Source organism: Onychomys torridus, chromosome 6 (genome assembly GCF_903995425.1).
Source record: "Onychomys torridus chromosome 6, mOncTor1.1, whole genome shotgun sequence".
Taxonomy (NCBI): domain Eukaryota; kingdom Metazoa; phylum Chordata; class Mammalia; order Rodentia; family Cricetidae; genus Onychomys; species Onychomys torridus.
This window is the reverse complement of record NC_050448.1, coordinates 56,975,041-57,001,303: the sequence shown is the minus strand read 5'-3', so window position 1 is coordinate 57,001,303 and position 26,263 is coordinate 56,975,041. Positions and strand designations below refer to the sequence as shown.

The 26,263-nt window shown below is 42.7% G+C and overlaps 1 protein-coding gene across 2 annotated transcripts in view; it reads left to right on the top strand.

Moving 5' to 3' along the window:
- Tmem144 (transmembrane protein 144) overlaps positions 1-14,557 on the top strand; it is a 33,094-nt gene extending 18,537 nt beyond the window's left edge. For both annotated transcript variants that reach the window (XM_036191245.1, XM_036191246.1), the window contains exons 7-12: positions 990-1,066; positions 3,435-3,553; positions 5,747-5,866; positions 7,047-7,144; positions 10,396-10,449; positions 13,691-14,557. In XM_036191245.1, coding sequence (XP_036047138.1) covers positions 990-1,066; positions 3,435-3,553; positions 5,747-5,866; positions 7,047-7,144; positions 10,396-10,449; positions 13,691-13,774 — 552 coding nt within the window. In that variant the 3' untranslated portion in view covers positions 13,775-14,557. The remainder of the gene's footprint in view (positions 1-989; positions 1,067-3,434; positions 3,554-5,746; positions 5,867-7,046; positions 7,145-10,395; positions 10,450-13,690) is intronic.
- The last annotated feature ends 11,706 nt before the right edge of the window (positions 14,558-26,263 follow it).

Sequence of the window (26,263 nt, the reverse complement as noted above, 5' to 3'; positions counted from 1 at the left end):
GCTTCACCTCTGTGCTGTTACTTCTCCCTCCCCTTGCCTCCTTCCCCACCCAAACCTCTATCAACCAAGATGGCTGATGCCTTCATACATTGACCCCAAAACAGAGACGGAGATATTAATTCCTGGGCATCTTTAAGCACTGTGTGCATCAAGAAAAGATGAGTTGGCCCCAAGACGATGCTCTTGTGTTCCTCACCTGATCCAGGGATCTGGACACCTACCAACTAACCATGGTTTGAATGATGGAAAAAAGTTAAAAAAAAAAAAAAAACAGAAACAAACACAACTTGAGAAGAGACACATGGTAGGGCCTACTAGTTCTTCTAGGTTAGGTACAGGGGAAAAACAGCCAACATTAAAGACATTTGAGCATCAGGATGGATGACCACTCAGGGGCAAGCCTGAGCTCCACAGCACCAACTGAGGAAAACCTGGCTCAGCCAGGACAGTGAATTCAAATCTAGCTATCTGCACCAAAGACACGTCAGCTGGAGGGCACAGGAGATTACAGTCAAAAATAGACATGTTAAATTTTCTTCAAATCGTCTCACAGATTTTCCTCAACTCAAGTATTAGCCTAAGCTTGAAACATGCCTGGAAGTATTTTAATTCCGTAAAACACAAAATTAAAATAGTGTCATTGAGTGGGAAAGAGACATAAAATGCTTCTTGAGTTGTATGCATTCTACTGTAGAAAGTCTGAGATCGTCTTGGTTCTGATTTCTTTACAGTTTATTTAAAAGACACTAATGAACCATGAGAGCTAAGTTTACCAGATAGCTACACATTAATCTGTGAAAATTCTAAGTGGAAAACTAAAGGGGTGGAGTCAGAAGAGCGGCTCTGAACTGCCAGAGCTCACGGGGGGGGGGGGGGGGGGTTGTGATAAGGTGTGTTTGAGAGAGGAGGAAAGCTTGGACATCCTTGTATGGCACTGAAACTGTCTGCTGAAGGTCCTTGTATACGGGTCTTTCTTATGCCTTCCGCAGGTGATCAACACAGCCGAAGACTCCTGTGCCAATGCCCCCTGGGTCGATAGACTTTCCACCACGTACCACCGCATTGTGTAAGGCGAGACAGCTTCTCTCTCTATTGTTGTGTTTCACATTTGACTAAAACAGAGGGTCTAGAGAGATGTGGTGAAGCTCCTCTGATCCCAGGAAGAAAATGACTAAAGCTCAGCTCTACCTCCTGGGGACAGGGCTTGCTCTTTGCACTGAGGCTTAGGTGTAGAAGTTGGTCATTGAGCTCAGTAGTGTATCTGACCAGTTAGCCAGGGACAGCAACAACCTCATTCTGTAGGACTTAAACACTGAAAGTGGTGAGGTTGCATAGTAACTACGTTGTATCACAAGCTAATCAAGCAGTGCACTCTGTTTCCTGTGATCAGCCCAGGACTGCCACCCTCCCTGTTCATGTGTAGCAGTTTGATGGTCCCAGGTGTCCCTTATCCAATACAATAGCATATTCTGTGCCCATGGGAGTCCTGCCCCCGTGCCTCCCTCACAAGCACCTCCAGGAATGCTTTAGCATCAGACTGGCTCATTTTAGGGTATTGGGTCATAGTGGTTTGGTTTTTTTCATATTTTTTTTTCTGGGAGGGATGAATTATTGAAAACATGTTGCAGTTTGAACTTTGTGGACCCGGGACCATGAAGGGGTTACTTGGTTTGTTTTGTGCATGCTAGCCAAACACTCTATCATTGAGCAATACAATCCCAACCCAAAGGCAGCAGATATGCTATCTTCACAGTGGGAAAGAGCCATGGAGTAATTTTGGACTAAATTAAATGAATGAAAAAATAAAAATTAATTAAGCTGTGAAAGAAAAATATATTGCCATTTTTACATTCAGAAGGAAATTGTTTCCTAAAAATACTTTCAAAAATATTTTCATGGATTTTCTCCATAAAGCAAGTCTTTCATTAGGGGAATATTTGTAAAAGGGAAGATTTTTAGGGCTTGGATTGTAGCTCAAAGGATGTAGTATACAGCACTTGGCTAGTATGTAAGAGGCCCAGGGATCCATCCCAAGCACTACCTAAAAAGAAATTCTATCTTTTACCTAGTTGTCTGTTGTGGATGATTAATTGATAAATAAAGTGCTGATTGGCAAGTAGCCAGGCAGAAAGTTTAGGCAGGACAAGGAGAGAGAAGAATTCAGGGAAGTGGAAGGCTGAGGCAGAGAGACACTGTCAGCTGCCATGATGAGAAGCAGATGTTAAGATACTGGTAAGCCATGAGCCACATGGCAACTTATAGATGAATAGAAATGGGTTAATTTAAGATATAAGAATAGTTAGCAAGAAGCCTGCCACGGCCATACAGTTTATAAATAATATAAGTCTCTGTGTGTTTACTTGGTTGGGTCTGAGCAACTACAGGACTGGCAGGTGAGAGAGATTTGTCCTGACCGTGGGCCAGGCGGGACCAGGAAAACTCTAGCTACAGTTATGTGTTTGGGCCACTCTGGAGCCATGGAGTCTTGTCCTCATTCAAGTCAGGGATCATCAATGTATGTGGAATGTATTGCCAACATGTACAGAGAGTTCTGGACTCTCATGTCCTTATTAAAATGGACAAAGAATTTGTGTGTAGGCTTAGGGGAGTTTTTATTTATTTAATTATTTGGGGTTTTGTTTATTTTTGAAACAGCATCTTGCTATGTATTCCATACTTGCTCCAATTTTTTTTTTCTCTCTCTCTGAGATTATAGGGTTGTGTCATCAGGCCTTGAAGGCAGGGGTCTTGCCTAAAACTGCTTCCCTCTTTTAAGTCATTATTTGTGTGGAGATAGACTGTCCTACAATATCCATCTTCTCCTTTACGTCCAGATCCCTGGAAATGTCCATTCCTATTCCATGCATGCAGTGCTCAAGGCCAAAGAGTTAGCATTGTTAGAAATGAAACACTTTTTCTTCTCCTAACAGAATTTCTTTTTACCTAAAATATTCAGATTCTTAGGCTCCATTAGCACTTCTTGACAAAGCCATAGTCAAGTCTCTCTCTTTAATCATTCTAAACAAAAATGCATTTGTTCTTAGTCTGTCATGGCTCCATGATGGATCCTGGAGCATGTCTTTGAGGGAAACTTGAGAACCCTAATGTCTATCCACAAATAACTCCTACCTACATTAGTTTTATTTGAATGACGTAGGACCCCATAGCAGCAATACTCTGAGCTCGTGTATGATGACCATTTCTAGTAACAGTTCTTCCTCTCTCTGCCTGTCATGTTCTTCCACAAAGACCCTGTAGACAGCTGAGGCTCCTGTCTTCATGACTGCCAGTCACATGGCTCCAGACAGAGGGCCAGCCTCTGCAAAACTGCTTAAAATTCTCTCATGGAAGAAAGCCGACCTTGTGGTTCCAGTTGTGTGTTGAAAACATCACCTCTCACCTAGATTCACAGTGCTTTCTTTTGGTTTGGTCAGGGGCTGCAGCCTTGCTGTGATATCTGGAATACTCTATGGATCTACATTTGTGCCAATCATTTACATCAAGGACCACAGCAAAAGAAATGACAGCATATACACAGGCGCTAGTCAGTACGGTAAGTGAAGAGGTTTCCTACTTCCTGAGCACATTCACTGCTGCTCTGTTATTAGGAAAAGAGCTGCGATCAAGTCAGCCATGTTCTGTGCATTCATCTTTTCATTTGTAAGTGGTGAACTGGGTGGCACCAGGAATGAAGGTAGCAATGGACACCGCAATGTTTTCATGGGCTCCATAACGTACAAATGAAATCAACTACAGTCAGGGTTCATTTCCACTGCCTGGATCTCAGCACAGGGTTCCCAGCTTTCCACTAAGATTCAGAGACTGTGAAGAGTCATTTATGTCCAATATCATGACCTCTGGGAAGATATGAACTCTATGCTTTTAAAAAGCTGAAGTGTAGTACACAGCATCCTTAAACCAAGTAAATGTCAAAGCATAAGCCTGTTTGGTCAGAGGATATTCTTTTTCAAGCACAAAGTGGTCCATTGAAAGGGTCAACATAATGCCCCCAGTTCTAAAACTAGCATCTCAGAAACCACATTCTCTGCAACAACCCTGGGAAAGCTGAATGGGAGATAAACAAGGATCTACTGTAGGGGTCTTGGAACTTCATGGAAGTACAACATACATAAGGAAGCCAGATGAATAAAATAAAATTCCAGGTTACATGATATGGAAAATCAATGAGAATTTTAGCCAGATAAGGGAGAAGTTTGAAACAAAAAAAAAAAAAACTCCTAAGAAGCAGATGAGGCAGGAAAGTCATACACTGAAGGCCAGTTGAGTCCCCACAGGGAGAACTTGGGTTGTTGCTGAGGGCTGAACTTAACTGATAATCTCTGGGCTGTCATAGCCTATTTCATCCTTTTTTTACTTAGCTCCATGTGTGGTACCCTCTACTGACCTCCTTTATTTCAAAGTTTTACATAAATTCTTGTTTTAGATTTCTTTTTTTTTCCTTTTAAAAGATAATAACTGAAGTAAAACTTAACCACAGGAAGGAGAAAAAATAAATAGAGCCAAAGGGAGTTTGACATCACTGTAAAACACTTGTATATTTGCTTATGATAAGCATGAATTTGGCTCTCAGAATTCTCTTAGCCACAGGGGAAATCAGTTCAGCCCCAGAAGTCAATGAGCACAGATAAAAACAATTGGCTGTTCAGGAATAAAGCCCCTCCTGTTCCCGGGACATAATGAACAATGTCCTCAACTGTCTCTTTATATAAATAGACAATGAGTTTTTAGGTATTCTTACAACTCTGGCTGTATAGATGCAGTCTCACAGGAGCATACTTTATTCCAGTTTGTTAAAAAATAATCTTCAGCGGGCATTACTGCATTTATTTAACAACATGTATGTATCATGTGCTCTGTTATAAAGACTTTTGCAGATAGTAATTAGATAGCCCTCACTTCTTTTTGTGGAAAGATGGATGGATTTCATTTCTACGATCTACAATATGATTTCAGGTTTAGAAGAAGAGACAGACATGCAGTTCAGGTTTTCATCCAAAAAACACACCACTCATCCTTGTCAAAACTATAGATGATAGAAGCATTGACTCCAAGGTAGACTTCCTAGCCAAGCTCCTGCGGTGCACCCATCTGTGTGGCTCAGTGCCATCTGCTCAGGCTGCAAGTGATATTAGGGTTTCCCAAGTTGGGCCATCATTGTGTGTCATTATCCATCTCCACCTTGGAGCTAGATTGTTGTAAATGGTTAGACAAAGCTGCCTTTGGAATAATTTGCATAGCTTTATGACCTCCCATACAGCTGTCATCTGCAACAGAACTGCTGATCTCTGGGTGGATCAACAGACCATGTAGTTTGGCCACACGCAAATGCCCATTTTTATTCACATTCTCCCCTCCAGTCTACATCAAGATTTGCTACAGTTGCTACAGTCCATAGTAGAGATAAGGCTGACTGCGTATTCCTTCTTAAAAGGCAGCTTCACATCATAGTCAGACAGTAGTCACCATTTCTTACTGAGATTTCCAGGGCTACTATGAAAACTAGCCTGATAGATTTCACTGTAGTTAACTTATTCAGTATTTCTAGATTTTAAATCTCTTTGTTAAAATTCTATACGAACAGCATATGGAGAATGAGGATGATTAAATATAATTAATTGTCCTGTACACTTAAGGTTAGTTTCTGTGAGTATGTTTTATGTTACAGAAATTAAAGTCTATTGAGGTGGCTGGAATGATGTTTGCATTTTGTCATCTGTGTTTTCAGATTTAGACTACGTTTTTGCGTACTCCAGTGGCATCTTTCTTACAAGTACAATCTACTTTGTGGCCTATTGTGTAGCCATGAAAAATAAGCCAAGGCTATATCCAGAGGCAGTCTTACCAGGTAAGAAAGAATATTAACTACACACAATCTTATTACTCTTTGAAAGTGCCAGCCTCCACTCATGAACTTGAATAATCATAAGAGGGGGGAAGAAGGGGACTGACAGAGGGAGGGAAGAGAGAGGAGGGAAGGAAAGGGAAGGAGGGATGGAGAGAGAAAGAGAGGGGAAAGGAAGGGGAGGGAGGGAGAGATGGAGGGGGGAAGGAAGAGAAGGGAGGGAGGGATGGAGAGAGAGAGAGAAAGAGAGAGAGAGAGAGAGAGAGGAGAGAGAGAGAGAGAAGAGAGAGAGAGAGGTGTTCGGTCCAGTCCACCATAAAATATGAAGTATTAAAAAACACCAAGAAACTGTACACAAAATGTTGATCATCAATACAGAACCTAAAACTGTCAAACAATGAATTTTGATGTTTCCTGTATTAAAAGCTCCTCTATCAGGGTTATCAGTCAATTTTTTTCTACCATTTCAAGATTCATATAACAACTCAGAACCCCCTGCCCCTATTAAAAGAAAAATCAACAGATAAGAGTCTGCAGTCACTTAGAAAAAAATAATTTATCCAAAAGTTAAAGGATGGGGTCCGGGAAGGTGCCTGGGGGGGCTATAGAAAGTGTATTTAGGGTCATCACCCTTTAGTCATTGTTGAGATAATAGTTTCTCACTGAGAAGTTCAGCATAATTCAATTTGGAACATATACCACAAGTAAACATTTTTACATAAAATAAAACATACATGACTTGATTATTTTGAATGTCGGATTGATAGGCAACAGTGTAGTGTATCTATTAAACACCCAGCTAAAGCGTTGTGAGTTATGTAGTTGGGTTGTTTGTTTGTTTGTTTTTTTCTTAGAGATTGGGATTCTCTCTTGCCTCACCTCCAGTACCATTCTCAACTTCAATTTGCAGATGTGCCAGATCCAGTACTTGCTAGGCCCCTCTCCCCTACCCTGTCCCTATGGAATGAAGCTCCTCCTTCATTCAATAAAGGGAATGACCGGTCCTCACCCTCACAGACACACGAGCAGAGGAATCATTAGGTTTCCAAAGTGACCACAAAGCACAGCTCAAACACCCATAGGGGCCAACATCATTAATAAGAATGCTTTTATCCATGGAGTGGAAGGCGTGATGCTCAGCAGAGGACAGCACCCCTCCCGTGTACACTCCCTTGTGTTCCAGGCTTCCTGTCAGGGGTGCTGTGGGCCATCGCCACCTGCTGCTGGTTCATAGCCAACCATTCTCTGAGCGCCGTGATCAGCTTCCCAGTCATCACTGCTGTAAGTGGCCAGCCTCCTGGGTGGTTTTTAGAGTAAAACCAGACAAGCGGCCACTCTCCGGTCTCCATGCCCTTGACTGCGGTGGAGTGAGCATTTATAATCTCTTTTTAGCAGGTTTGCCAATGCCGCATCTTTGTATGTCCCCTGCAATTTTCCCTTTGGTCATTTTTACCTAATGTCATCTGGGATACACCATGGTTTTCTATTCATGATTCTTTCAGTCTTCTTTGTATAATGGTGTATAAATATGATGTGGCACTAACAGTACTTCAGACTCCTTGAGAAGGTGTTAAGGAAGTTTCCCTAGGTTAAGGAAGTTTCCAGAAATGATGATGGCATTAATCGTGGGAACTGCTGTCTGCTTCAGTGGGTTTTTAGGGCTTAGTTGTGTGACACAGAGCTAACAGCAAAACCCACAATGCTTATTTTGATAGCATAAGGAATGCTACAACCATCCCCATTTTGAGGATGAGGAAAGAAGGCTGACTGAATCAACTCAGCCAGCTCATCATCACCTTGAACAGTCTCCAGCCTGTTGTATATAAACTCAGGCATTTTCCTTAAACATTTATCGTTATTATTTTTAATTGTGTGTATTCATGTGTGCTGTATGTGTGTGGGTGTGTGTACCTGAGTGCAGATCCCCTGCAGCTGGAGTTACAGACAGCTGGCAAGCCATGCAACATGGGGTGTTGGGAACAGAACTCAGGTCCTCTGCAAGAGCAATAGGGCTCTTCACAGTTGAACCACCCTATTATTATGCTCTTCTGACCAGTTTTTCTCCTGATTCCTAAATAATCATCACACACATTTTTCAGACATGTGCAAAACTTAAAAACTTAAAAATTGAATAGTCTAAAAGAGATTTCATAAAGGCTTGATAAGAGCTGTGGGTGTGATATTGAATTTTGTTGTTTGTTTCTAAGATGGTGTCTTTGTAACCCAGCTGGCCTCAAGTGTGAAATCCCCCTGCTGTAGCCTCCAACATATTAGTGATCACAATCATGCGTCACAAAGCCTCGCTCACACAGTGTGCTTTTGATGGCTCTATACTCACCAAATAACTTTCTAAAACAACTAAATTCAAATAATCTAAGCTATTTTTCTCATTGAAAGTAAAACTGTGCGTTGGCATAAAAAGGAAATGCCTAACCGGCTGGTCTCAATACATTTTTTTTATCAGATCCAAAGTCCTTGTAAAAGGAAATTGGTGAGAGAAAAGGAAGACCCCATTTCCCTGCTCAGGACCCCTCACTCTGTTTCCTTTCTTCCCTGGCAATTCTAAAACTAATCAATTCATCCAGAAGGCTTGGTTTCTTTATTATTATTATTATTATTATTATTATTATTATTATTATTATCTATATTTTATTTGAGTACCTATGTGCCAAGCATCATGCTAAGCACTTTAGGTTTGGCTTCTAAGACAATACCAAACCCACCTTCTTTTTCAAAGGCTGACTTAGATGTAACCTGATTTATTTCCCAAAAGGAAAACGCACAGTTCCACAGTTCCTGTGTCCCAAGCAGTTTCACCTGCTGTGAAATGCGCTTTCTCTTCGGCTCGCCTTTGCCTGGGGTGTACATTACTTTAGCACAGTACCACCTCCTAAAACCACGTACATCCTCACAGCACTGCTTGGAACATGGCTGAAGGGATGATTAGAAAATCATCAGGTGGGGAGCTAGAGAGGCCCGTGGCACCTGTGGTCCTGTGTTCTCACCTTTCTGGAGGGAAATGGGTCTTCAGAATAAAGAGGATTCCTGAGTAACTCGTGTAACTAACGTGGGTATTAGTGTGTCATCCCTCTTCTGTTTCCTCCCACCACTTCAAAGCACGTGCTCCCCATTTGATTTGGATTCTGAGGATCAGCACCTTACATCACTGATGTAAGGCAGTCCCTTTGACCTCTTTCTCTGGCCCCTTTGATGCTGACTTCTCAGAGGCCAACAAATGGAGAGCAAAGCATTTTTACTGCTTCCAGCACACACGCTGGCACCAGCGGAATCAAACTTTGTTGGGTCAGCCCTGTGGGAGTAGTGGGACAGAGAACACTGTGGGAGTCGTCCTGGGACAGAGAACACTGTGGAACTGTTTACTGAAGCTTTGCCAGAGTCCCCGCAGGGCTTGAAGAGGAGTCATTAAGATTCTGGTCACGTATGTCTTTTTCACCAAGATCACAGCTAAGCCAACTCTACCGTTTCCCTTGCTGATGAAAAACATGAACACCAGATCTCAACAACTTCACATTTCAAATTATAGAAAGATGCCTTTCCTCTTGCGTCTTCTCATTTCCTATTTTCTGTATCTTTTCATTCTTGTCCTTGCCTCCAGTGACTCCCGTTGCTTGCTTACATGGTTTGATTTTTCTATTTGTGTTTAGAGTTAGACAGAGTTGGTTGGTCTACATGGGGACCTAGTACTACCATCTTTCTATTGTCTACCGGGCAAAGATGGCCTTGCTTCAGTTAGGAGATCAGAGCGTGCACCTAATGCTGAGAAAACTTAAGGTGTACTCATACACTTTAGTTTATCAATCCCTTTATGTGTGCCTAATAAGTAAGTCAGGAGAAAAACAAGCTATTTGCTTATTTAAAAAGAGGAAAGTTATTTGTTTCTTTTCTTTGTTTGCTTGGACTTTTTGTTGTTTTTGTTTTGGGTTTGTTTTTTTTTGTTTGTTTGTTTGGGTTTGGGGATTTGTGGGTGTTTCTTTTATATTTAGGTTTAAAACCAGAATTTCTCACGTATGAGGGAGGCACTGTACCACTGTTATAGCCACCCCCTTTTACTCTATTTTTTTAATTTTACTCTATTTTTTAAGACAGCTTTGCTAAGCTAGCCAGGCTGACTTTGAACCCAGTCTTTATCCCTGGCAGGCCTTCAATTTTCAATCTTCCTGCCATAGTTTCCTGAGTATCCATGACTACAGACTCACACCACTAGGCCTGGATAAAATAGTTTATCATAAATATATCACTTCAAAGAAAAGCACTTAGCACCATAAAATATTATAGTATGATCAAAATAATAGAAATCATGACCATGGAGACAAAAACAGCAAAAAATAAGTCTGTCTTGTTTAATGATGTTATTTAATGATGTTTAATGAGTTTTGGATCAGTGTGGAGTTAAGGTTTAGAATATAGCTCTTTTCCCCTGAAAATATTTTACATTGCCTGTAGCTTACTACATTTTCCTAGGTTACAGTTATATAAAAATATCTAATAAAATTAAACTTTTTTAATTTAAGGGTCCTGGATTTATCGCTGCACTGTGGGGTATCTTCATTTTCAAGGAAATACAGGTAAGGATAAGGAAATGATCACCATCCCCAAATGTCAGTCTCCTCTAGGAAACTGAGAACTTTGGGTAGATTCTTAAATTTAAAGGGGAAATGGACTCCCTGAAAACACCATTCTTCTGCTGTGAGGTCACATGGGGCTTAGCAAAGTGCTCTAATAGTTGAGCATACATACGACACTTATAACTGAAGCCTCAGTTTCTGAACTCAATTGCATCAACTCACAGCTTCCGTTCTGATTCACCAAGTACATCTAGAGAGCCTCTGAATATATCCACTGTTTAAACATAGTTACAGAGTGCCTATTCAGAACCAGTATGAGTAGCTAGGTTAAGGTTGAAAACTTCTAGAAACTAAGACAAAGATTTCAGTAGACTTAAAGTGTTTGTGTGGGATTCACAGACATGGAAGTGTGTGTGTTACAGAAGCTGACCCCATCTGGCAGCTCTGGGGTGCCACACTTCACATATAGAGAATTAGATTCAGTAAGTCAGACAACTTACATAGTCTAAACCAAACTTACAAAGCTCTGATCAAAGGCAAATTAATTAATGTACGCTAGCCTGATTCTTTATTAAATTTCAAAGAGTGTTTAATTTTGGTCTTTGAATTACATGTTAAGGGTCATTGCTCTTTTTTTAGAAACAGTTTTTAATTTACTTTTTTAATTTATTTATGCGTATGTGTGTGTGTGTCAGTATGTGGGTATGTGCATGTGAGTGCAGGTACTTGCAGAGGCCAGAAGGGGGTGCTGGATCCCCTGGAGCTAGAGATCAGGCAGTTGTAAGCTGCCCCATGTGGGTGCTGGGAACTGAACTCCAGTCTTCTGGAAGAGCAGCAAGACCTCTTAACCACTGAGCCACCTCTCCATCCCCAAGTGTGATTAATCTTGATAAGAGCTGTAAGTTTGAAAGCACGGCTATCTTAGCAGTGCCCACACCTCTCCATCCTGGGTACTGTTGCTGTTGTGCCTGAGCTCACTGCACAAATTTACTTCTGCTCTCTGAATTTGGCAGAACTGAAGTCCAATACCCCTAAGGAAGTGTCAGAAAAAGATGGCGAATGAGACCAGGAAAATTCAGTTTGTAGAGGGTCTTGCTGTGTGGTTAGGAGAGCCAGTCTCCAGTACAATTGTTTATCTGCCCTTTGCTGCTGGACTCTGATTCATGGGGTAGCCACACTAGGGTACTCTTTCCTAGTCTTCCCTCAAAGTAGATCTGGCCAAAGGGCAGTGACGATGGAGCCCTTCCTCCAACTTTGCATCTTTCCAGCCTCAAACAGGTCTCCCTGTGTGATCCACTGCTAGGGTCCCCGGGTTTTCATATGTGTTCCATTGATTTCTTGGCCAGGCATTCCTGGGGGGAGGTGCTCAGAAATGCAGCTCTCAGCTCTGAGGGTCACCCACAAGCAGCACCCGGCCATCACAGACTCACTTCCACAATAAGTCAGTCGACTCTCTCTGGAGACACAGCACCCCATTTCCAGTCTTCCTCCAAGTCTGTGCCCTCATAATTTTAGGCCATATGCCTGTCCAAGTCCAATAGTCAGCGTTATGGTTAGAAGAAGGTCGCCTGCACTTTCCTTGCAGATATGGAGCAGGCTGTGTTCCTAAGTCCCTATCTCCCCCACCACCACGGTGCTCTCAGAATCCCTGTGTGTCCACTACATGACTATAATTAAATCGTTGTCACTTCTAAGGGCCCATAGTAGCATTCTATGATTCCCTATTAGATGATCTAAAACTTGGGAAGGGAGACTAGTTCTGTTGGTAAAATGCTTAACTTGAAGCATGAAGACCCAGGTTCAATCCCAGAATCCAGATAAAAATAAAAGTCCATTTTCTAGGTGTCTACTTCTCATCCCAGCACTGGAGAGGTAATCAAAGGAGGGTCCCTGGGACTCTCTAGCTCCCCAGCCCAGCCTAGGTGACCAAGACCACTAAATGACCACGTATCTAAAGTGTATGAGACATTATTCCGGTTTTACTTCAGAATGTCCAGATCTTGCCTTACAGCATACAGAGTCTGTCTGTACAGAGAGGTGGACACCCACTGGCCATCCTTCAGAAGGAACAGTCAAGACAAAGAGGGTGCTGGAAACCATGCTAGGTGAAAAATGGCTGAAGGTGCTAAGATATTGACCAGGAAAAGATGCTCAGGGAGAGAAGATTGTTGTTTCCCAGTGTTTGCGGGTTTAATCTCAGGAGGGAGATATTGAAATCGATCTATATGTACCCCTAAAGATAGATCTTATGGAAGAAATATTTCTGTTTACCTCGGGGAGATATTTTATGTGTGGTTCAAAAGATGACTGAGCTGCATGGGGATGAGCCTGCCCATGCCTTCCGTCTTGTGCACTAGTGCCCATCGAAGGAGGAAAAGTTATTCCTCACTCCTTACACCTCTCTTTCTGTTTCTTTAGTTCCATCTCCACCACTCCATCTGCATCCCATCATCCTTCTCGGGGACCAGGGTTACTTTACCTCCTTGGTCTCCTTACACCCATTCTGACCCCTCCAACCTGTTTCTACACTCTAAAAGAGGGTAGACTTAGCAGAATGCAAATCTAATATTTTCAGCACGGATAGCTTCCTGTCGCTTTAATACCTTCCCATAGCCAGGAAAAGGAGGGTCCCATAGCATAGTAAGGCCCATGGGCTCCCAAACTCTCCACTGGCCATTCAGCCTCAGCCTCACCATCCTGCTCTCACCTGTCCTTGCCCCAGGCTTACTGAAACTGCCCTGGAAATAGCCATGCTTCCTAGTAACAAGGGCCTTTGCACATAAATTCTTCCCTCTGGGGATCTCCACTTGCTGTTCCCCACTTTCTTGGGCTACAACACTTCAGGGTTAGAGGCCCAACTCTGCTCACCAAAGCAGCTCTATGCAGAGTCCAGGAACACATGCACAAACAACTTGGTGGTTGTCTGGTTAAAGCCCTCACCTTTCTCTCAGGGCAGGCACTGAGGGTGCTCACACGTGGTACTCACTGGATGAACTCTTGCAGGTTTTCCTAGGAGAATTGTTGGTTGCTAGGAGAGGACAGAAAGGAACAGGAAGGGGGGATGGGAGGAGGCGGGGCAGAGAGAGAGAGAAAGAGACAAGTGCCAGCACACCAGTAGCCAGAGCAGATGAGTCAGTAAAGGTCCACGACACCCATGACAGTCTTTTTAAAATATACGTATTGTAAATTTAAATTTGATTTCAGTTTTATTCAACGCGTCCATTCTTTTCTTATTACTCAGGGTCTCCGAAACTACTTACTGATGATGCTTGCCTTCTGCATCATCTTGACTGGGGCCCTGTGCACCGCTTTTTCTAAAACCTAACTATTCCCTGCAAGACCAGCAGATGGCAGCAGTCGCTAGAAGAACTACTCTCCCGCACCAGGACTACTGCGGACTGCTAAACTGTCCAGCAATGAATCTCTGCCACTCTGGGAATGGATAGATGACTGTTTACTCCCCAAACATGAGAATGAAGAGAGACTGTGAAAAGCCCTTCCCACAGGCTGTTCACGAAGGCAGGACTGTGCTGGGTAGCTGAAGACGTGCTGCCTTCTTGGGTCATACTGTCTGAGGGTACCGGTGTCTTCTGTGTCTACTCAGGGGTTATAATCCAGAAAATAGGATGGAGTTTGTACAAAGGAAATTACCACCCAAATTTATAACTTATTAATGAAGAGGAGCAGAAATAAATACTCACCTTAATGGAATTCAAGTTCAAAGATACCGGGCTCCTTAGCTAGAGAAAGTAAATGTCACAGTTGCTAACTGAATGTTTAAAAGGCCAGCTCTTTGTTTTTAGCAAAAAAAAAAATTAATTTTACTTTAATATTGCTCAGCTCTGAATATTGCCTGCCCTTCTTAGCTCAAAATATTTTGATAATTATTCCAGATAAAAATCCTTTCCCTGAGAGCAAGTCACCATCATCATGACATATGTGTGTGATATAATGTATACATTTACAAGCACATGTGTGTACGCATGGTTCCAGATTTGGAGAACATTCTAGGGTTGCTTAAAATAAAGATTTATTAGGTTCAATTTAAAGGGAGCATACTTGTTGGATATTTTTGTTTCTAAAATACAGTTACTTAAAATCATTTTAATCAGAGGTGTTGTTTTAATCCTATTTTAACTGATGTCCAGGAGACAAAAGAACATAGCACATGTATTGATTTGATTCTTTAAGGAAACAACCAATCCGGCAAGCTCACTGCTCATCACCATGGTGTCTGCATCCATAAGACAGTACCCATGCTGGGCTGTGACTCTTACCCATTCCTTTCTAATATCGCAGTGCTTTGCTGTGCTAGAGAAACAGAAGAGCAGCCTGCAACCTCCTCAGCTTCAAGTTCATCGATGCTCTGTCTGAGTTGTGTGGCCCTGGACAAATGCAACAAAAACAGAAGTAACACACCTTAAAATAATATTCTACTCTAGGAGGGTCCTGACCCCACCACCAAGCAATGCCTACCAAGTTAATAAAAGGATTGTGGGGGAAAGAAGCATTTCCAAAACAGTTACCAAACAATTTATTGTCTGTGGTTATGTTACAGGGGCAGATCTGAGTCCTCAGGCACCCGCTGGCATTTGCCAGGTTCTGTGTCTTTTGGAACAGGGCCATGTGGTCATCAGGAAAGGGGAGCACTCCCTTTGGAGTGGGCTGGTGAGCTGAGGAGACAGCTCAGACAGCGCTGGCCAGAGCCACAGGACCCTTACTGATCCAGCATAGCTCCCGTTTCTCGTGATGCTTTTAGCCCTGGCTTCTGTATGTTCACCCTGGTACTGTAGGCTTGGTGTTGGTTGGTTGGTTCCTGACTCTGCTCCCTGCAGTTAACCTAAAGGAACGACTATGGAATCTCCGCTTTGTTCGCTCACCCTTAGAGGTGAGGTTCCTCTTTCCCTTGTCTGGTACAGCAGAACGCTGCTGCTGTTTTGAGCTTTTCTAGTCCTTCTCTGGATGGCACCTTAGTGAAAATGACAACTCTGTTTATACCAAAGAGCTCCCGCCATCTTGTGTCCAGAGAGGAAACTGCATAAAGTGAAAGGAGCTGCCCAGAAAGCTGGTCTTCAGATCTGGGGACCTGTAGAACATAAAATATGGAATCTTGGGGTTAGCGATATAGAATTTCCTTTGAGCTGCTAATCAGTCTTTATTCCTCTCTAACGTCATTTAGTATGAATTTATACTTTTAGCCCATCTTTCAGTGCTAAAAGTCATTGAACTGAAAAAAGTAAGTTGCGCAACTGTGTGCATAGCATTATACCCTCAAAGAAAATTGCTACTGATCAAAGAGACCCATGTGAATATTTACATAAAGCATTAAAAAATACTGTGTAGTCTGCTGTGGATATCGCTGTGTAAATAAAGTTCTGATTGGCCAGTGGCCAGGCAGGAAGTATAGGCGGGACAAGAGAGAAGAGAATTCTGGGAAGTAGAAGGCTGGAGAGACACCGCCAACCGCCGCCATGAAAAGCAACATGTAAAGACACTGGTAAGCCACAAGCTGTGTGGCAAAGTATAGACTAACAGAAATGGGTTAATTTAAGATAGAAAAGGCAGATAACAAGAAGCCTGCCACGGCCATACAGTTTCTAAACAATGTAAGTTTCTGTGTGCTTTCTTGGTTGGGTCTGAGCGACTATGGGACTGGCGGATAAGAGAGATTTGTCCTGACTGGACCAGGCAGAAAAATCTAACTACAAATGGCGCCCAACGTGTTGGCAAGAGGTTCTACCTAAAACCTGAGAAAAAAGATTCTAAGACGGAGCTAAAAACAGCTTCCTAGTTGTCTCCCTCAAGTTAGCAGCAGCCTGCCGGTTTGAGCTACTATGGCGGGTTCCTGGCATGTGCGTCTGACCTGCAGTGTGGCGGGAATGAGGAGTCTACAAGCAACACTTTGCTCTGCTGCATGGTGGATTTAGCCTTTGTGAGTTAAAAAAAACAACAACAACAACAAAAGCAAAAAAGGGTTTCTGGGCTATGCACTGCTTTGATAGAACTGCTTCTGATAGTTGATGGTGCACATGGCTCCAGACCCAGAGCTGGTGGTAAACTGTACCACCCCCATGTTGGGAAGCTGAGGTGGGCGGAGCCAGCAGCCACAGTGGTGTTTCAATCTTACAAAGATGGATATTACACAGAGAATCTGGTTTGCCTTGTCTTTGGGATTTTTAACTGCAGAAAAAGATTTGATCGTAAAAGCTGTTGAGTTAAACAAATATGTAAATTTTAAAGGTACCTTGACTTCAAAATTTGGAAATAAGGATATATTGCTTTGGAAAAGAGTTTCCTTTTGTTTCCACAGAAAGCCAGGGGCTGTGGATTTGTTCCAGATTAAGATACATCAGGTTTGATCAGCCAAGACCATCTGAAAGGTCTCCAATGACACCATGGCCCAGATGATCTGCCATCCAGAATGGTTTCAAGGCAACTGGCTCAGAGGTTCACCCTAATGGACTACTCTATAATCCTAAAATTTTCTTTGTATCCCCATAAGATACAGTGCCCCCCTCCAGCAGGAAGTAGTAAGAGAAACTATGCCCACATTCCCAAAATTATCAAGCTGGCTTTGGAGATGGAATTGGCTCACTCCTTCTCTAAACCCAGACATATTGCTAAAAGAAAAGGTTAAGAGATTCTTGTGTCCCAAATCAGAAGAGCCCTCTGGTGTGGGACAGAGAAAAGCCAATATTTTTCTTTAAAGCAGGTTGATTATAAATGCGATCTCTTTCTAAAGAAGAAAAGGGGATATGATACAGATATAATAGGATAAAAGGGTAGATTAAGGAACTTACTTCTAAAGAGCAACAACTTGTTTAAAATGTTTTACATTGGTATAGATTTTAGTCTATTGATACAAACTTAAAGTTAATTTTGTTATACTGTGTGTATATTTCTAACCGTGTTTAAGGTATTATGTTTGTATAGCTCATTTTAAATTGAAATGGATAATTAAAAATAGATTAATAATTAGTCATCTATGATAATCATACTCATAGCCATGTTAGTTAAGTCTTCTAGATATACATAGACATATTTCAGATAGATAGGTAATCTTCAAATACTTCAAAGACCTACAGAATATGGCATTTAAAATACTTTTAAAATTTAGACTTTCTGGACAGTGAGACATGTCTGCTCCTGGCACCACCGATTTACTTCAGAGAGGAGAATGGGCATTGAAGACACTTTCTATCTTATCTTCACCTTGGCAAAATTAGCCATTTGGGCAAGAAACTGTTCTTGCCTGGACTGCTCGATCAACTGGACATACAGGACCCATAGAAAGGTGACCACTGAACTTTGCTTGACAAAACGGTCCTTCAGGTTCCTGCTTCACAGAGCAAACTGCCAGACATTCTACAGGACACTGAGAGAAGTGACCGAGAGACTCTAGCCCTGTGGGCTGAAGACAAATGCCCCAACATTACAAAGGAACATTAGGTGACTGTTCAGGCTGCCAGCTGTCTCTGTCTACCCTGCAAGACTCCCAAAAGTTGCTTGCATCCTTCTCCCAGTTCTTAGGTAATATTATATCCTTCTGAGGTCTTTGATGTGGTTGAAGATTAGATCGTTATAATTTCCTCAGTTATGATAAAAGATAAGTTAGATATAAAACCTTAGACTCACAAATATAAGATAGATAGGATATGTTATTTAATATTGTAACTGTAATTCTTGCTTGATAATTGTTTTGTTATATGTAATTGTACTGTGTAAAAGTTAAAACCTTCCTTAAAAAAAAAAAGAAAAGGGGAAGTGCTGTGGATATCGCTCTGTGTAAATAAAGTTCTGATTGGCCAATGGCCAGGCAGGAAGTATAGGCGGGACAAAGAGAAGAGAATTCTGGGAAGTAGAAGGCTGGAGAGAGACACCGCCAGCCGCCGCCATGAAAAGCAACATGTAAAGACACTGGTAAGCCACAAGCCGTGTGGCAAAGTATAGACTAACAGAAATGGGTTAATTTAAGATAGAAGAAGCAGATAACAAGAAGCCTGCCATGGCCATACAGTTTCTAAACAATGTAAGTCTCTGTGTGCTTTCTTGGTTGGGTCTGAGCGACTGTGGGACTGGCGGGTAAGAGAGATTTGTCCTGATTGGGCCAGGCAGAAAAATCTAACTACAGTAGTCTCATAGAAATTGTTTTTAGGGAGATCACATGTCATGCTGGGGGGAGTGAAAAGCTGTTTATATTACGCAGTCATGTGAACGTACTTAGCATTTGGTTATTATTTATGACACTTTTATTTTGTGACACATTATGTATTTTTTTTTGCCCTTTGTAAATTTTACCTTGATATGTCAAAGACTGAAAAGAACTGGAGCTAGAGGACACAGGGTTTCTCTTGGACATAGAGCATGGAGTTGAGTCTTTGGATTGGAAATAAGCGAATGTGGACAAAAGGAAAAATAACATCCTGGATAAGTCAGTCATATGCAATGTTACTTTGTACAATCACAGACCCCTACAATGACTGAGGGCAGGTGGAAACAAGTCAGCCCATTTGCACTCTCACTACATGCTCCCCCACATCTCTTTATAAACTAATGCATTGTCGGAAGCACTAGGAAAACCTCCTTTTGAGCAACACACCACACTCAGAATGCACTTGCCTGTGTCTGTTTCTGTGTTCTTGCGGGCCTTCCTGCCCCATCTGAACTCACACTCCTCCCAGACCCCGCCCACCATGCTTTCAAGTATTACAAATGTGTGAATGCATTTGCTATTCTCCTCTACATCAGCACTGTGTTGTATACAAGGGAACTGCCCCACCTCCAGCATCACAGGCTTCTGGTCTTCAAACTCTTCCTAGCCCTGACTGGGGACATGAGCATGCTGATTTCACTAAACATTTCTTGTAATTCCCCCTCACTAAGGTAAACAATCAATAAGTCATTAAGAAATCAAGAGGGTTGACAATTTCATGGTGTAACAGTCTGTTCACAATAGCTTACGCCCGATTAATACAGTGTCTGAAATCTATTAGAATGGCAAACTTCAATCCTCTTTAGTCAAGAGTGGGTCAGCAAGATGGAGAGGGTAAGTAAAGGTGCTCGCTGCCAAGCCTGCCAGCCTGCCAGGGCTGAGTCTGATTCTGCAGACTCACATGGTAGAAGAGAGAACAAACTCCCACAAGAGAATGCACACAACCATAAGAAGCGTGCACCTGAGGACTGGACATATGTTCATGTCCATAAATAAGAGAAAAGATGAGTCAATTCTGACATGCTTGTGAACTATGATGGGATACTTATTTAAAACAAAATACGTGCAGTGAAGGATTTGATCTTGAAAACCATTAAGCAGAGAGGAGAAAAAGCCCCAGTATTGACAAGGCTGAGCGTCATTCCCTTGTGTAAACTACAAGATGTCCCTAGGGAGCTGCAGAGACAGCTCAGCACTGACTGCTCTCTTCCAGAGGTCCTGAGTTCAAGTCCCAGCACCCACATGGTGGCTCACAACTGTCTATACCTCTAGTCTCCTGCAACTCAGCGCCCTCTTCTGGTGTGCAGATATACATGCTGGCAAAGCACCCAAATACATAAAATACGTAACTAAATCAATCTTTAAAATAAGAATCCCTGGGCCTCGATGCAAGTTCAAAGTGAAGTCAGGCTAAGTCAGGGTTTTCTACTTAACTGTTATTGACTACTCATTAGCTGTGTGGGTCACTCTCTTGAGGAGAAAATGGGCATCTGCTGACAAGATGTTCCAATCCTCAGAGGGACAGCGTGGGTCTCAGCCTGATGCAGTGCCATTTGCAGCCACTGCCAAAGATGGAAACGTGTATAAAACTGGGGAGTCTCTAAGATGAGCCATTCAGCTTTAATGACGGTGGAACAGTCAATCAAATGGTTAAAGTGAGTTATTCCCCCCATGTGAGGTACCTGGTTGCCTTTAATTTTAACCACTATTAATCACCTGGACAGTGCAGTTTCACATTTGACCACCAGAGGACAGTGTGTGTTCGATTGATAATTTGGGATCCTCTCACAAACTGAACACCCCTCTGCCCGCCCCCTCCCTCCTCGGTCTGCTCTCCTTCATGTATCTCACCTCTAAATGACTGTACCAACAGCATACAGATGTTTAAGTCACTAGTGTACCATTTATATCCTCAAACTCTCCACGTGGCATATGTCTCTCAGTGATTGCTTTCACAATCCTTTTCTTGATTTAGTTTCCTAAAAGGTGAAGACATCACAAATAAACTTGTTTTAAAAGTATTTAAGTGCACAGTGCACCCTTGTCCTAGAGTATCCAGGGCACAAGAATTTCCACAGTTGGTGACTGCCACCAACACCAGGGACAGAGCTAAGCCACACTGTTCTCTGACCTCCTGACAAAGCATCCTCACTGACTCATCAGGCTACATGGCCTCAGTTTTCTCAAAGATGCACTAGTAATTCTTTAGCTTAATTAGACGCTTCAGGTCACAGAGACCTGGAACTATTTGCCCTGTTATTTTTGAAGGCCTTTTTCCAATAAGAGGCTGAAATGTTTTCCCAGTGGGCTCATTAAGTCAAGCACTTGCTGTTACTACATGTCCAGTGAATGTGGAATCTTACAGTCAACTCTCCCTGGCAGACGGGTTTAGGAAGGTATGTTGGCCGTCCCTTTCTCCTGGGTATGGAATTATACTGGGGAAAGGTGATGTTCGGGCATGAGACTATGTTTATTTCAGTTCTGAAACACCTAGTGGAAAATCACAACACAAATTCTGCTGAAGACAGGAAGTTGGATATGTCTGAAATCTCAAATCATAAGCCAAGTTGCTGTGCAGAATTGCCTCATTTACAGCCTTAGAATCCTACCCCACATTTAGGTCACTTTACTCTTTAGTGCTTCTGAGACTTAAAGTAATATTCCATATATACCATGTTGGCAATAAATCTGTTCACCTCAACATAAGAATGGAACATATTTCCTAAGTATGAGGTGAGGGAACATAAAATCAATCCCACACTATATTCTGCTAGGTCTGTGTGCATCTTGGGAGGAAGGTGGGAAACACAGAGAGGTGTATTGGATACTTGCACACCTGAAGGACTTTCTGCGGGCAGCAGACAACACATGCCACACTAGTTCTTCTAAATGTATCTCTTTTCGATGGGTGTTGCAAAAATTGTAGCTGTCCAGTCACCTAGGAGTCACTTTAATACTGAATGAGATGAATTTTTCTGCCTGAAAAGATGTTTCAAGACTACAGAGCCACAGAAGAAAATGTAATTTCCTCAGGTTGTGTTCAGGCTTCCCTGGCTCTATTGTTTAGCTCCCTAACTCCGTTTCTCCAAGCCAGCTTTCTAGAACAGATTTTAAGAAGCCCATCAGGGACAAAGTGCCCCATTCCTGGGCAATCCCCTTTTCTACAAGAGCACACCAACAAAAACTGTTCTGCATATGGGTTGGGGCTCAAAAGAAGAAAGCCTTTCAGGAGGAGGAGAGTCTGTCTCCTTTCTGAGAGATTCTTATGGCGTCCATCAGTTCTATCCGGAATGGACATCAACTTTATTAAATTAGATTTGCTTGTTATTTCAAGAAACAAGTTTGTCATCAAAACAATGGCAAAGATACCAACTGAAAACTGGGCGCCACTTTTCACACTCTCCCCGTCGCTCACTTTCTGTTTCCTCGCACAGTCTTAGAGACTGTTTCCAGAGTCTCACTGCTGAAATTAAAGGACATCATTAATATCGCTGTGTGTTGATCTTACATACTTGATGTGAATGTTTACAATACATTGCTAGACATCACGAAATAGGTACACATTTAATGTTTTGATTGATGCCATCAAAACACTCTATGAAAAGTTGAATTAAATTTCATCCCTCGGCTATGGGTCCCCAGTTCATGGGTTTCCACTAGTTTGGCTAGTTGTCTCTGTACTTTTTCCAATCATGATATTGATATCCCTTGCTCATGGAATCCCTCTTCTCTCTCATCGATTGGGCTCCTTGAGCTCCGCCTGGGATACGGCCGTGGATTTCTGCATCTGCTTCCATCAGTCACTGGATGAGGGTTCTATGTTGACAGTTAGGGTATTCAGCCATCCAGTCACCAGAGTAGGTCAGCTCAGGCACCCTCTCAACTACTGCCAGTAGTCTATGGTGGAGTCATCCCTGTGGATTCCTGGGAACCTCCCTAGCACTCTGCTTCTCCCTATTCCCATGGTGTCTTCATTTATCATGTCATCTCTTTGCTTGCTCTCCTACTCTGTTCCCATTCCAGCTCGAACCTCCTGCTCGTCTAAGCTCTCATCCTCCATCCCTTGCCCTTGCCCTCCATTAACCCCCTCACCCCCAGTTTGCTCATGCAGATCTCATCCATTTCTCCATCGCTGGGCAATCCATATACCATTCCTAGGGTCCTCCTTACTAACTAGCCTCCCTGGAGCTGTGGGTTGCAGTCTGGTTATCCTTTGCTTTATATCTAGTATCCACTTAAGAGTGAGTACATGCCATGTTTATCTTTCTGGGTCTGAGTTACCTCACTCAGGATGATATTTTCTAGTTCCACCAATCTGCCTGCAAATTTCATGATATTGTTTTCCTCTGCTGAGTAGTACTCCATTGTGTATGTGTACCACATTTTCTTTATCCATTCTTCAGTTGAAGGGCATCTAGGTTGTTTACAGATTCTGACTATTACAAATAATGCTGCTATAAACACAGTTAAGCATGTGTCCTTATGGTATGATTGAGCATTCCTTGGGTATATGAACAAGAGTGCTATACCTGGGTCTTGAGGAAGATTGATTCCCAGTTTTCTGAGCTGAGGTGCCCCGATGGTACTGGACTAGGCCCTCTGGATAAGTGAGACAGTTGTTGAGCTTGAACTGTATAGGGGGTCCCCAGACAGTGGGATAGGGACCTGTACCTAGTGCGTAAGACAGCTTTTTGGAATGCCTATGGCGAGACACTTTGCACAGCCTTGATGCAGGGAGGAGGGGCTTGGACCTGCCTCAACTGAATGCACTAGGTTCTGCTTACTGCCCATGGGAGACCTTGCCTTGGAGGAGGTGGGAATGGGGGTAGGTTGGAGGGGAAGGCTGGGGGTGGGAGAAGGGAGGACAGAGAAATCTGTGGTTGGTATGTAAAATGAATAGAAAAATCTCTTAATTTTTTTTAAAAAAAGGGAAAAAATAAATAAATTTCATCCATAATAACATTGACTTATATTTTCTTGCCAAAATGATTTTTCCATGATTTCCCAGTGTGACGAGAATAACTGGCACATGTGTCACATGTATGCATCTTTGCACCTGTGAGCATGTGTCAACCATCCTTTCCTTGGGTTCAGTCCCTTTGCTTCCTTTTCTGGAACTTTCTTCCTATTTATATCTCTCCATAACTGATTCTAGGGAGTTTTGGAATTTAGACCTACAATTTGTAAGAACAATCCCTTGGTCTAGAATGTAATCTGTATTCACTGGTAAATGCTTATTTTTTCTTTTGTTTGATGGTTATCATGCATCGAACACCACAGAGTCCTAGTTGGTCCCACTGCTGGCAGTGCTAAGTTTGATACCTGGATTAAGGCCCTTTCCAATAGATTTACGGTTGTTTTTATCATCTTAACTGTGACACAGTTCTCCAACAACTTTCCCCTGACGGCTTTAGCACTTACTGGGGACTTGGCTTAAATAAACAAGTACATCAACAGTTGCGAAGGGGAGTTTATATGACTATGTCACTAACTCTGTACCATTGCCCTTTATTCTTCTACAGAATAACTCTTCCCTGGGCCCTCATTTCTTATGGGCTTGGGAGTGAATTTCTGCAGTGTGGCCGGCAGGGGCTTCTCAGTGCTTCCCTCGCTGTGTGAGGATGCACCCTGCACTTTCTCTTACTCAAGCTTGGAATCAGTTCCTGTTTCCAGAAGATTTGTTCCTTTCGCTTAGAAGTGATTCCCAAGACTACGAATTGCCTCAGTTTCTTGTTTTCTGGGACAACCATTTTACTCTTCCACCTTTGTGGGAGGCCAGCTCCCACTTCTTCATGACAGGGTACTCTTGAGGAGAGAGGGGTAAGAGGTTTAGACAGAAGAATAGACGGGAGAGAAACAGAAACACAGGATAGTGTGGTGATGTTTTAATTGTGCTGAAATGTGATTTTATTTGTATGTTAATAAAGTTTGCCTGGAGATCAGAGGTCACATAGCGAGCCATAAACAGAAGTCAGGCGGTGGTGGCCCACGCCCTTAATCCGATCACAAGGCCGGCAGACTCTCTGTGTGGTCAAGGACACAGCCAAGCGTGGTGACAGGAGCCTTTAATCCCAGTACCAACCATAGAGACCTGGAGGCCTGTACAGACAGGCAGTGACGAGGAAGTGATGTAGCTGTGTTTAGAGCCAATGAGAAGGCAGAACAGGAAGGCAATAAAGGCGCAGTTTCGACAGGAAGAAGCTCTCTTTTGGGACTCTACAGCCAGGTGATAAACTAAGGTGTGGTCGGTGGCTATTCCCTATTCCTCTGATCTCTTCGGCTATTACCCTTGTATTTGGCTTTGTGTTTCTTATTTAATAAGACTGTTTAGAAATAAGTCTACAGGATAGCCTCAGAAGGGCCTGGGTCATTATCCACGGGCCCCTTCTGTCTCTTCTAAAGGGCTATTCATAGGAATGCCAAGGAGCAGAGCAAAGACCTCCCCTAGCACAGCCAAGTGTAGACCCTTCCAGTCACCTAATAACCATGCATGTGGTCAAGCAATCCACTATTGCAGCTCTGCTGGGTAAAGCAAGCTCAGATCTCACTAGGAAAACTTTGTGGGCGTCCACACACCTTTATCTGCCATTTATTTGCTGTGTTTTGTTTTTTTATTGGTGTTTTCAGATATCTAAACAAGTGTCACATGGTGGACACTCATGAGTTCCATGTTCAGAATCAGGTTCTTTTGCTGAGGTCTGAATTTGCTCAAATATTGTTATGGGAGAGTCTAAGGTTAGACATTCAGTTTTAGTCTTGGTGATCTCTTCCAGAATCATTTTCCAGTGTGATGTGACTACGTGTTCCAGGCCCATTGAGTTGTCTCTTTTCATCTTGTCTTATTTCTTCAGAGACAACAGACCTCCCTTCTCTGCTGCCCAGGAAACGAGCAGGCTCAAGGAGAAAGCATGTAACTCCTCACTCCTTAGCTGGTTGTCACTCTGCTCTGACTCTATTCACATGTCCACACCTCTCTTCTCCTCTACAGCACACAGCAGGCCCCACGGCGGCGTTACCAGGTGTCCCCACTGCTGTCCCTACTAATTTTCATTCTTCCAACCAGGGTGGTCAGTTAACGCTGTGTGGCAAGTGGTATGAGACCCTTCTTGAAGAAGAAAAACTATGAAATCAGAAAAATCAGTCTCCTGTTGAGAGGGGAATTTGCTTCAACTTTAAACATTCTGTTTTTGGTTTTGTTTTGTTTTTCCTTAAAATGAGTAGCTTTGGGATTTGTGATAAGTTACCATGTGGAGCTTTCCCTGGGGTCATCCTCTGATCTAATTCCCTCATCTTATCTTGAACTTACACACACACACACACACACACACAGAGAGAGAGAGAGAGAGAGAGAGAGAGAGAGAGAGAGAGAAAGAGAAAGCACCAATAAACTAACAGTCTCACTGTTAAAACCCATCAGACTGTGGAGTTCAGTGCTTTATGGGAACTTGAATTATACAAAATTGAGTGACACAGGACTGCCCCACCTTTCCAAAGGTGCAGTTGCAGGCTCTTGGGTATGTTTCAGGAATCTTTCTGGAATAAGCACTCAATGAGAATGGAAGAGAGGAGATGTCATTGGTGGACTGGAGCCAAGACATCTCC